General features: G+C 34.1%; 1 protein-coding gene across 1 annotated transcript in view; it reads right to left on the reverse strand.

Annotated features, from left to right (window-relative positions):
- LOC106472856 (tuberin-like) overlaps window positions 1-12,537 on the reverse strand; it is a gene marked incomplete at its 3' end in the record, with an annotated part of 40,458 nt that overhangs the window by 8,829 nt on the left and 19,092 nt on the right. Inside the window, exons 11-17 of the mRNA XM_022401405.1 lie at window positions 10,874-11,000; window positions 9,268-9,411; window positions 8,199-8,348; window positions 5,375-5,478; window positions 4,966-5,047; window positions 4,420-4,575; window positions 3,195-3,326 (exon numbers count right to left, since the gene is read on the reverse strand). Coding sequence (XP_022257113.1) covers window positions 3,195-3,326; window positions 4,420-4,575; window positions 4,966-5,047; window positions 5,375-5,478; window positions 8,199-8,348; window positions 9,268-9,411; window positions 10,874-11,000 — 895 coding nt within the window. The remainder of the gene's footprint in view (window positions 1-3,194; window positions 3,327-4,419; window positions 4,576-4,965; window positions 5,048-5,374; window positions 5,479-8,198; window positions 8,349-9,267; window positions 9,412-10,873; window positions 11,001-12,537) is intronic.

Genomic DNA, 12,537 nt, shown 5'->3' on the forward strand with positions numbered 1-12,537 from the left:
GATCCCTATATGGGGACGAGTCTGCTAGCAGGGAGCATGGTAGTGATCCCTATCTAGGGATGGGTCCTGTTAAAATGGCAGCTGTACATTGTGTATGGTTGCACATATGCTAGGACATTGGCAAAACCCCACCAAAGGGATGAAAAGCCCTTCGCTAATCAAGTTAAAGATTGTCTCTGAAGTTCAGCCAACCTTCCTTGACATCTGGAGCATGGACCACAAAAATATGATTTTCTTCAGCTGTAACTAGTAAACCACAGTGTTCCTACGACCAGCCTGCACACAAAAACACTTTACTACTCACTAGGATGTTCCTTTCAAACCTAGAGCAGCAAGTGATTCACGATAGGTTAGTTACAGTAAAAAGTACTAATCACAATCTCCGATCAGTAAGCCATTATGTGTGTTATATGGAAGTAAATAAGCTACCGTATACCCCTTACCACACCTTGCAGTATCCTGGTCATGATTTACCTCGCTTCAAGAAGTAACATCTATAAATTATATTATGGCTCCCTATAAACTGAATAAGTTGGTGAAACGATGCCTTCCATCTAGAAGTTACAGCCCCACTGAAAGCCAATATTTCAACTCGTAAAAAAGTGCAGAAAGTAGTAACAAAAAAATGTTATTCTAAAATTTTTGGGATAGAAAAAGATCAGAAACCAGAGAACATTTGGGATTGGAAGAAAATCTACATTACTCATTCCTACATTCCACCACCTAATGTACATATCCACCCAGTGAGTGAAGTGTGTATGGGAGTAGTGGAATGTAGGAACAGGTAATGTTGTCAACAGGTTAGAATGTGAAACCGTATATCAACGTATACATGACAAACAGTTTTTAACTGCTATAGTAAACTGGTTAGGATGTGAAACCGTATATCAACGCATACATGACAAACAGTTTTTAACTGCTATAGTAAACTGGTTAGGATGTGAAACCGTATATCAACGTATACATGACAAACAGTTTCTAACTGCTATAGTAAACTATTGATATACGGTTTCACATCCTAACCAGTTTACTATAGCAGTTAGAAACTGTTTGTCATGTATGCGTTGATATACGGTTTCACATCCTAACCAGTTTACTATAGCAGTTAGAAACTGTTTGTCATGTATGCGTTGATACACGGTTTCACATTCTAACCAGCTTACAATAGCAGTTAGAAACTGTTTGTCCAGTGTATGTAATATACGGCTTGACATCCTAACTGTCTGTGTGTGTTTTTAGATTAAAACAGATGTATAATTTGTAAACTGTATATACGAGTAAAGGAAAACTTGGAAAATAATTGTTGCTGCAGATGAAACAATATTAATATAAATATTTTTACTTGTATGTTAGAAAAAACTTCACTGTCTTCCATCGTCACACGCCGTTTACGCCTACCAGTTGTTAACCAACCACCTGAAAGCTCATTATAGTGGTCCTGTAGCAGTTGAACAAACCAGTAGAATCCGGAAAGTGGTGAGTTGGATGTCCCTCCCAGAAATATTAGTCGAGCTATTAGTCCAGTGTATGTAATATACGGCTTGACATCCTAACCAGTTTACTACTGCAGTTAAAAGCTGTTTGTCCAGTGTATGTAATATACGGTTTCACATCCTAACCAGTTTACTACTGCAGTTAAAAGTTGTTTGTCCAGTGTATGTAATATACGGCTTGACATCCTAACCACTTAACTACTGCAGTTAAAAGCTGTTTGTCCAGTGTATGTAATATACGGCTTGACATCCTAACCAGTTTACTACTGCAGTTAAAAGCTGTTTGTCCAGTGTATGTAATATACGGCTTGACATCCTAACCACTTAACTACTGCAGTTAAAAGCTGTTTGTCCAGTGTATGTAATAATGCACAACTATTCCAAAATTTCATCTTTAACCAAAACTAATTTTGACTTTATTAGAATTATACAATACTTACACCAACAACCAACAGTAATTTTGACTTTATTATAAAGTTATACAATACTTACACCAACAGCCAATAGTAATTTTGACTTTATTATAGAGTTATACAATACTTACACCAACAACCAACAGTAATTTTGACTTTATTATAGAGTTATACAATACTAACACCAACAACCAATAGTAATTTTGACTTTATTATAGAGTTATACAATACTAACACCAAAACCAATAGTAATTTTGTTCCAAAGTTAAGCAATAGGTACCTTTTTAATTTAAAATGTACTTGTGCTTAATAAATGGACTGATTTTTCAACAGACTTCTCTAGCTGTTTTTTGAGAAGACTCTTGGATTCCATGTCAAGTCTTTCACCAAGTCTGTATTTATGAAATGACCGGAGATGGACCTCAGAGAAAGTTCTCAAACTGTGAATTTATGTACGTTTATAGGGAAATTTCTTGAATCTTTTGTTGTTATGTTTCTGTAGAACATGGTTCCATATATTGCAAGTTTCTAGGATTACGGTTAACTATTCCGAGAGCTTCTTCGATTTTTCTAAGTCACCAGTGTTGTGTAGTGTTTAGAGTGCCCCGTGTTGTCCCAGTCAAAGCGAGTAGCTATGTTAAATTTTTCTGAGTGTCGGTACCATAATAAAAACAGTCTTCAACAATCTTCCAAATGACCAGTCCTGTTTGAAGAGTTTTCTGTAAGGGCTGTGCTACTGTTTCGTAATTTATCATCACTTGTACAAAACATGGAATGGAGCCCAGTCAAGAAAAATGGCAGGAAAAGTCCACAGAAAACTCAGTCCATGTACTTATATCTTTAATGAAACTCTTATTAGTAATAGTAGTGTTCTACTGCTACTCTTTCTGTAAAAATATCAGATATCTGGATTCTGTCCACAATGGGGAAACAAAATAGTTGTCTTCCCTCTCATCAGCATTTAAATTCAGTGACAGATAAAAACAGGTTAAGCACGTTTGGTGGCGATATTTCAATTACATGGATAACTGGAACAATCAAAGACTGGATACACTAATTTTGATTAGTTGATTATTTTTGTGAAACTGATATAATTGTGACTTTTAATTAATCGATTGTTATAATAATCCTAAACGGTAATGAATAAAAATAGTATTTACAATTAATCAATTAGTTTACACGACGCTAATCCAGGTAATAATTGTTCACAGGTAATCAATTAAATTGTTAAACTCTGGCAGTTGCAATGATTCGTGGTTCAGTGTGTGCTATTGTATGTGAATATTACCTTAAAAACTTCCACAAGCCCAGAAACAGCCGTTTTTATATCGATGACTTCATCCTCGTTCACGATATGAACGGTGTCTGCAGATTCTTTACCAGACCCTGAAAGGCTCTGTTCGAAAGGTCTGCTTATAACCTGGGATAAACAACAGTTATCTGTTTTAGTCTTCAAGCACTAGACAGCATAATACCTAAACAATATGATGATTGTGCTCTACTGACATTCAAGTTTATACCTAAACAAGATGATGATCGTGTTCTACTGACATTCTAGTTTATACCTAAACAAGATGATGATCGTGTTCTACTGACATTCTAGTTTATACCTAAACAAGATGATGACTGTGTTCTACTGACATTCAAGTTTATACCTAAACAAGATGATGACTGTGTTCTACTGACATTCAAGTTTATACCTACACAAAATGATGATCGTCTTCTACTGACATTCTAGTTTATACCTAAACAAGATGAAGATCGTGTTTTACTGACATTCAAGTTTACACCTAAAACAAGATGATGATCGTGTTCTACTGACATTCAAGTTTATACCTAAACAAGATGATGACTGTGTTCTACTGACTTTCTAGTTTATACCTAAACAAGATGATGACTGTGTTCTACTGACATTCTAGTTTATACCTAAACAAGATGATGATCGTGTTCTACTGACATTCTAGTTTATACCTAAACAAGATGATGATCGTGTTCTACTGACATTCTAGTTTATACCTAAACAAGATGATGACGTGTTCTACTGACATTCTAGTTTATACCTAAACAAGATGATGATTGTGTTCTACTGACATTCTAGTTTATAACTAAACAAGAAGAAGATCGTGTTCTTCTGACATTCAAGTTTAATGTGCAAGAGAAAAACACTGGTAAAGCACAATAGGCATAACATGGTCTTCAGTTTTTAATGGCATTTACAGTAGATTTCAACAACACCCAAGTCTTGACAAATAAACTTAAGAAATCATATCATTTCTGTGAAAATTGCTTGAAGTTTATAAGACCATCTCCTATGCAAGACAAAACTAAGCTACACGTTCACCAGTGATGTAATCTTGCAGAAGAAAAAAAAGTATGACGACACAAGAATTTGTTTATATATAACACAAGCAAATATGCCCAATTTTTTTGATAATTTCTTTATATAACTATACAACACGTACTATTTCAGCATTAATATCAAAATACAGAGGATAGAAATATAAAAACTATACTTTTTCGAGAATTTCCAGTATGTCCAGACATCTCTTACTACAGCTGTCTTGAGCAAAGTCAACAAGTAACTGAACAGCAACATTCGTTGTTGTAACATCCTGGTCAGTTTCCAGATGACCAAGATGTTGAAGAATAACTTGGTCCACTAGCTCCTCCTTAATTAGAATAAATAATAGTTTTATATTTCAGTATTTATTACATATGATAGTTCAATACCTTTAACAACGTGGATAAAATGATTCCGTGATAAATACACGAGAAAAAAAACAGACGAGAGAATGCTATAAAACAATTTTGAATTCCATATCTATCGTTTAATCTCGACATTCTCATCAGTTTAAAACGGATTATAAAAAATAAAACTCAAGTTAATATTTGTAGCTAAGATGCGATTGATTATAAACACTGTTTTCAAAGTTTTTACATCAACATTCAAATATTTTCAATTAAAGAAACAAAAACAAATTGATTTAAATTTTTTCCAGCATTACGTTTTGAAAGGATGAGATAAAAGAAATTCAGAGGAAATGCTTTTGAACGCTTACTTCGTAGATATATCTTTGTGTGCGAAGTAGGTATGATAAAACGTGCAAGACTCTCACTCTGATTGCTGTTCTGGTCTCATGCCTATAGAAAAATGCATGAAAAGTATGAATAAAGCAGCTATAAAACTGTTTCATTACGAGAAGTAACTGGTAAAAAGACTTTACAAATAAAACAATCAATTACATAACTATGATCACGTATTAAATCATAATTCCCAATTATACAGTACGTTTGAGTTTTTTTCAGCAACTTTTGACAAAACAATTAAAAACAAAGTTTAAACGAAATGAAATACTGTAATTCAATCGATCCCGCAGCAAAAGGGCTAACAGTAACACCGACGTGGCTGTGCACTGAAATTCTAAAGGTCTTTATCATCAAAAAAGAACCTAAAATTTGCATACTCACTTAAAAAACTTCTCCATCAGAAGATTAAGTGAGGAAATCCACTGTTCTTTGGTCGGGTAGATCTGCTGAGCTCTGTACTGAACCAGACGCAAGACAGAAGGCTCCTTTAACAATTAAAACTATTTAATATCAGAGAAAACTAAGAGCAAGAAATTTTGATTATTTAACAGAGTAGCGATCCATTCCTACTTCAAAGTTAAACCTGTAAGGAACAATATTAAACAGAATTTGTAAAATATTAACTAGTTTTGCTTTCAACATTATTCAAATGACTTCACGATGTGAGCAAAACATGTAGGTTCAGTAAGTCTTGATACAAGATGATAAAAACTCTATAAACTGAGCGAAAGGTGGACCTTTCTTCTTCAGGGGTAAACTGGGAATATTTGCCCCTGAAGAAGAATGGTCCACCTATTGAAAGCGTTTGGGTTATAGGGTTTTTATCATCTTGTATTGAAATGACTTCTGTATGGAATGAGCAACTTTCGGTAAACAGGAACAGCAGTTATTAAACTGGATTGAACAGCTTAAATTCACTATGCAGAATGGTTTTATATCTTCCGATCTCAGGCGATCTATAAGATTCAGTAATGTATATGTAGTTATAGGAATACACAGATTGGTCACATTCTGTCACCAGACACGACAGTGACATTATTAAAGCTGACTCCGAAAATGTAACACTGTTCTTCACACTGCATCATCAGGAAGACATAGTGATGGCATTATAAAAACTGACCTAAAGGTTTCCAAAATTATTTTAAGTGAGTGTGCACAGAGTCGATCTGTTGAACCAAACCCATATTGGAGAAGTAATACTGACTATAATTGTGAATTTACAAAGATCATCTTTGTGAAGATACGGTAAGCTTGTAGTCGACAGCACGAGTTTCCTGTATACAAAACATCAGGTGTTATAAAAGTATTTGTACTCAAGATATGTCTGTGAAATGCTGATGCCAGTCCGACTAAATACGTAAGCTTGTAGTCGACAGCACGAGTCTCCTGTATACAAAACATCAGGTGTTATAAAAGTATCTGTACTCAAGATATGTCTGAAATGCTGATGCCAATCCGACTAAAAAAAAAATGGTATTCTGTCCCTCTTACAGTTTACAAACTGTATTTGCACAGCTCTTATAATCTCCTCGGTGCATATCTAAAGTTTTTTCATTACCCCTGTATATTTTACCTAACCTGTTGTGATATCAGCAATTTAGGGTAACATGACAGGTAGAATGTTATTAGGGGTGCCGTAAAGTAGTGTCGTTTTTGTTACCTTAAATTTAAAAGTTTCTAATTATGTGTTTTCGTTTCTTTTCCTATGAATTTGATTTAGAAGGCAAAGGAACTTTTCTTGTTCATCAATTCTCTGTTAACCAAAATGGTTTTCCTCTAATCAGGACAAATGACTGCCCACATTCCTAACGAGAATCACATTCAACATTGCATGCTCTACGAGTTTCGTAAAGGCAATGGAGGCAACAAAAAACATGCTTTGAGTGTCCGCACATGCCAGCGGTGGTTCAGACCCCCATCAAACCATCCAACAACTGTCATAAAAATTTAATTCTTCTTCACCTAGCATTTGAGAACATCTTAAACAGACAAGAAAGGTCAACAGACAAGGAGTTTGGATTCAGATGACAACAAAGCCCAATGCAAAGAACAATTTCAAATTCATTGACAATAGACATGAGAAAGAACAATTTCTTCGTCAGATTGTTACAAAAATCGGTTCTTTATGTCAGAATCAAGTGCAAGAACAGTGGCTTTGGCCCTGGCCTGAACCCAATTCTGACCGACAAACTAGGTCTACACCCGCAGAAAGTCTTGTTGTCCGTTTGGTGGGACAGAGTCGGCATAATTTACTTCGAGTTATTGAAATCGAATCAGACTATAATTGCAGACCAATATTGTTAATAATCGGACCATTTTCACCAGACTCTCATTGAAAAACGCCAAGCTCTGATCAACAGAAAAGGGTTCATCCTGCAGCACGACAACACGAGACCACGTTTTGCAAGAATGACTCGGAACAAGATCAGAGATTTGAATTGAAAAGTCCTGCCTCACCCTCCACCCCTTGAAATTAAACAGGCCTGTTTTGGTTTTAATAAGAGACTTTTCATAATTCAGCTACACAGATTTCGAAAATAATATTAATTTTCTTCTATCACGTAAGGATGTTTTACAAATTGGGAAGAAAAAAACAAATTCTTACTTAGATCAAATTGTTATTTCATTTACCACAACGAACATTGATGTCAAACAAATATACATCCTCATCCATCCCGATTTTTTTTTGCTAAATCTAGGTCTTTTAGTCTCAAAACTTTCTTTTATGTATTGCATTATGATGTTTTACGAAAAACATGTATGTGACGACAAAAAATGGATATCATTTTGGGATTCAGCATATAGGAATTACCATAGAACATGTAAAAAATTCAAGACAATAAAAGCATCACAGGCCTGTGTTATTATTTATTGAGATCTATTCAGCACTTTCTTAGCGATAAAACCTTCAGAAATATTGATGGCACCAAAACTAATCTCGCAGAATTCTTTGTCTCAAAAAAAGTTTCCTTCTATCAATGAGGAATTGAAAGATGACAAATTGTCCTTAATAATAATAAGGATTATGTAACTGATTAAAAAATAAATACTTACCTTTAAAAAGATCTTTTACTGTACAAGGAAAAAAAAACATTATTTTCTGGTACCCTTAACATCTGTATAAGGACAAGACATGTTCACTTTGACCTCCTCACCCATGCACATGGTGTTTATTTAAATACTACTACGAACCAAAAAAACTTACTGGCCGTGACATAGAGCATTTTTCTACAATGTCAAATAACCTCTCAACCGAGCCATTAAAGCTACCAGATTCACGAAGCTGCTCCACTGTACTGATCAAGTTGTGTAGAGTTGTGACTAAGTTGGAGGGTGGGAAGCTAGGCCTTGAAACCTATAAAAAACAACAACAACAACATAGAAATGCACAATACTTACTTTACATAAAGAGTTGGTATAGATTTCATATTAACTGTGGCAATCTTTAAAATATTTTTTGGATTAATATTACACTCAAGATTATCTTGCATTGTTTGTTAATGTGTGGATTCAAAAATACTTAAAATCTCCTAAACTGGCTCATCAGTGTGAAGTATTATTGGGATTATGCCCAATAATGCTCTCTCTTTTGATATATTGATTTTTGACTAAGTATTTTTAGGCTGCTCATTAAAACATGGTTCTAATTAATAATTTACTGAAATTATTCCACTTCTGATCTAAAATGATAACTTCCTTTCGAAAAGCAGTTCTTGATAATTTAAAGTATAACACACAGCCATCTGGGTTTAGAACACCACACAACCACATGTTGTAAGCTAGCTTGCAGTCTAGCAGCATTACAGTACCACTGACCAGTAGGAACTCTTTGTATGTACCACTCCCAGTGGTTTCTGTAAGACATTCCGTGAGAGTCCCGATTTACCCAGATCAAGGTAATGGAAACGGCAAAGAAAAGATTTAGAATAATATGGTTCATCCATCATCACAAGTTAGATTAAAAATTTTAAATCCTCATCTGTTACTTAGATTAAAATGGCACTCAAAATGAAACAGTGTTAATATGTAATAGTGGTAACTTGATTTCGTTTTTAATCTTCCTTAAAGAACAGCTTCAAACATTACTAATTAATTCACCATCCTGCTTTAAGAATTCAGTTCCTCGTTTCTCCATATCTTATGTTATTATTAAGCCGTTTGTTTTTACGTGAACTGAGAAACTATCACGCTTACTTTGATGTAACAAAAGCTTGTGTACGGACAAATGGAAATTCTGCACACATAAAATGAAAATAAAATTTGCTTTCTCTTACTTCTGGGAGAGCTGCAAGTTTTTCTATTATGTTTAAGATGAGACTCCAGGAGACCACATGAAGATCACTATTGTACTTCTGGACTAAACGATGAATGGCTAACACTACCTCATAAGCAACAACACTGTGCTCGCAATCTAGAGCCTGTGGAAAATTTAGAAATTACTTTTCAGAGACAGAAAAAAAACAACACTCAGTTTCTTTAGCTTCAAATGATGAGATTTTTGGCTATGTTGCTATGACAATTAACAAGGTTTACTGAAATACAGTGAAAAGTTCCAAAAAGGACAATTTCTCACACAAAATATTCTGTATTTTTTGTTATAATTATTATTTAACTCCATGTTATGGGCATTATTTAATAAATAAATAAATTATTTAATAAACCAATATATATGTATCTATTATCATACTCAGATTTTCTCTCACAGTTATAACAAACAATTTAAATCCCATCAATACACACACTATATTCTTATGGCTTTTCTTTAATTTTACTAAAAACTTAAAACAATAATATCAACCATAATATTATTTCGATGTTACTAATAATCACAACAAAAACATTATATATTATATATTAAAAAAAAAAGGACTTTGCTTCCTATAAGCTGTATTGTGGCCAATAAATGATCAAATCAATATACATTTTCTATTAAGACATGCCTTCCTGAAATATCGGGTCGTGTGATGCTTGCTGTGCACCTGAAGTTTGAATGAAGAGCTTCCTGAAATATCGGGTCGTGTGATGCTTGCCGTGCACCTGAAGTTTGAATGAAGAGCTTCCTGAAATATCGGGTCGTGTGATGCTTGCTGTGCACCTGAAGTTTGAATGAAGAGCTTCCTGAAATATCGGGTCGTGTGATGCTTGCTGTGCACCTGAAGTTTGAATGAAGAGCTTCCTGAAATATCGGGTCATGTGATGCTTGCCGTGCACCTGAAGTTTGAATGAAGAGCTTCCTGAAATATCGGGTCGTGTGATGCTTGCCGTGCACCTGAAGTTTGAATGAAGAGCTTCCTGAAATATCAGGTCGTGTGATGCTTGCCATGCACCTGAAGTTTGAATGAAGAGCTTCCTGAAATATCAGGTCGTGTGATGCTTGCCGTGCACCTGAAGTTTGAATGAAGAGCTTGTCTGATTCTGAATGTAGTTCTTACTTAACAACATTTTTACGGTACTTTCAGAAATAGTCCATGCAAACAATACTTCCAGAGACTGATGTTTCTAAAGCTTCTGGACTAATAAAACAACAACTTCATTTTACTGTACTGGTTTGAACTTCTTAGAACAAGAAGAACTTAACAGTGACTATGTTGAGAACGATATCTGGTTGGCTGCATCCTCTACCTCGTTGGTGTACGTTTGCCGATCATAATCTGACATAGCTAAAAAATTAAATATACAAAATAAAATCCCCTTTCTTTCTTAACACCCTCCAACAAACAGTGGTGATTCTGACAAATACGTAGCATCAAAAACCATTCATACTCGAGTCATCTTAACAAGTACTCTTTACGCTCGACATGTGCCTACATAAAATATTCTTGTACTACATGCCACTCCAATAATATTTACACTAGATCAATATAAACATGACCCACACACCTTTAAAATGCTGGGAAGGACTGCCGTCGGTGTGTGCTTCAGTGATGACACCTTCTTAGTGCCCCACAGTGACATACCAATAAAAAAGACGGCACCTCGTAAAAGACCATGATTCATTTGGTTTTGTCTATTAAAAGAAGGTTAAAATGAAAAATATACCTGACATTGACTCAAATAATTTCATTTGTTTTCAGATAAAAACTACTGTTTCAGTAAAACTTAATCTTATCCTTAAATACACAGAGAAAACATTTATATAACGAATCATTTTAATAGTTCGAGTTTCTAGACGTGCAATACATAGCATGTTTCAGAAGTTAAGATGTCACTCATAAATCTACTGAAAACTAGAAACGTTTTGTGATAAAACAATAAGTTAGAACTGTACACTTAACACTTTGCCAATCGTATGCATCTTAATGTCGCTATTGCTATATTTTGTTCCAAAAATAAAAGTAGTGGATGAAATTGTTTGAAATTTTACAAGATCATTCCTAAAAGTATGTAGTTTCAAATAAATAAAATATTTAATTTTGATTTTTTTTCTACTATTTCTAATAAAAAAATTTGCTATTTAACCCTTTGGCACCCGGCAAAATTTTTAAATTCCTTTTGACATACGGTACTGTGTTATATTCAAAATTTAATTAAACCACTTTACTATCAGTATATGTGTCAATGAAATTAACTTTATAATGTATGATATCGTTCCACTTTTTTTATGTTATTTAAATTTTAAATAACCTTTCAAAAAACTATTTAAGCTGCAGTTTTCTTATTATGCGTATTTGGCACAAATGTATATAGTTATTGGAAAGAGCTCAGTTGACACTAGATGTCACAGTAAGATGTAACTGCCATTAGTATTGTTGTCTACTTGATCAACTATAGCACTTAAAGTGGTTTCTTACCTAGATATGCTATAGTTAGAAAGACAGTTAAATTATATTTATGTCATATTTTAATATTTTAGTTAATTATGTTTTATGTGTTTTAAACATCAGATTTGAATGGTTTAATAATTTCTACAAGTTTAACTTATTTCCTGAATTGTGAAAGGGTATAAACAAGATGGCGTGTATAAGCGCCATCTTGTTTCAGCAACGCATCTCTGCAGGGGGTCTGCTGAAATACCTTCATAAATCCCCACAGGTATCAGTTGATGTATTGGCATAAATGATAAAAGACAAAGAATTTAAATGTAAAATTCAAAATAATGTATAAGTGAAAAAATTAGGCTTAAAAAAAAATACGACAATTCTTAAGGATTTCTCTGAAGGTGTTGAAAGGTATGTACGTATTTTCATTTGTTAATATTAAACACTTCATTGCACCGTATGCTGATGATAATAGAGAGTAAGTGATATAGTAGAGAAAATGGAAAGTGAAATATAAACACTTACTTGAAAAGTTTTTGTGGTGTACAAAACTTGAAGATAGCTTTTATGTGCGGAAACATCTGTTAGGTTTAAAATTATTGCAAATGGTCCGTCAACCTTTCATCTCTATATTTTGGAAGCCACCTTTATTAAAACATATAAATCTGTCCTTTGCCACCAAAAAGAATTCCTATACAATCTACACATCCTTCAGTAGGTCTATGACATTTCCTGATTGGCTGAAGGACATGCCAATCAGTGATTGTCTTACCTGCCTACGTTGAT

This window comes from Limulus polyphemus, unplaced genomic scaffold (assembly GCF_000517525.1).
Source record: "Limulus polyphemus unplaced genomic scaffold, Limulus_polyphemus-2.1.2 Scaffold5669, whole genome shotgun sequence".
NCBI lineage: Eukaryota > Metazoa > Arthropoda > Merostomata > Xiphosura > Limulidae > Limulus > Limulus polyphemus.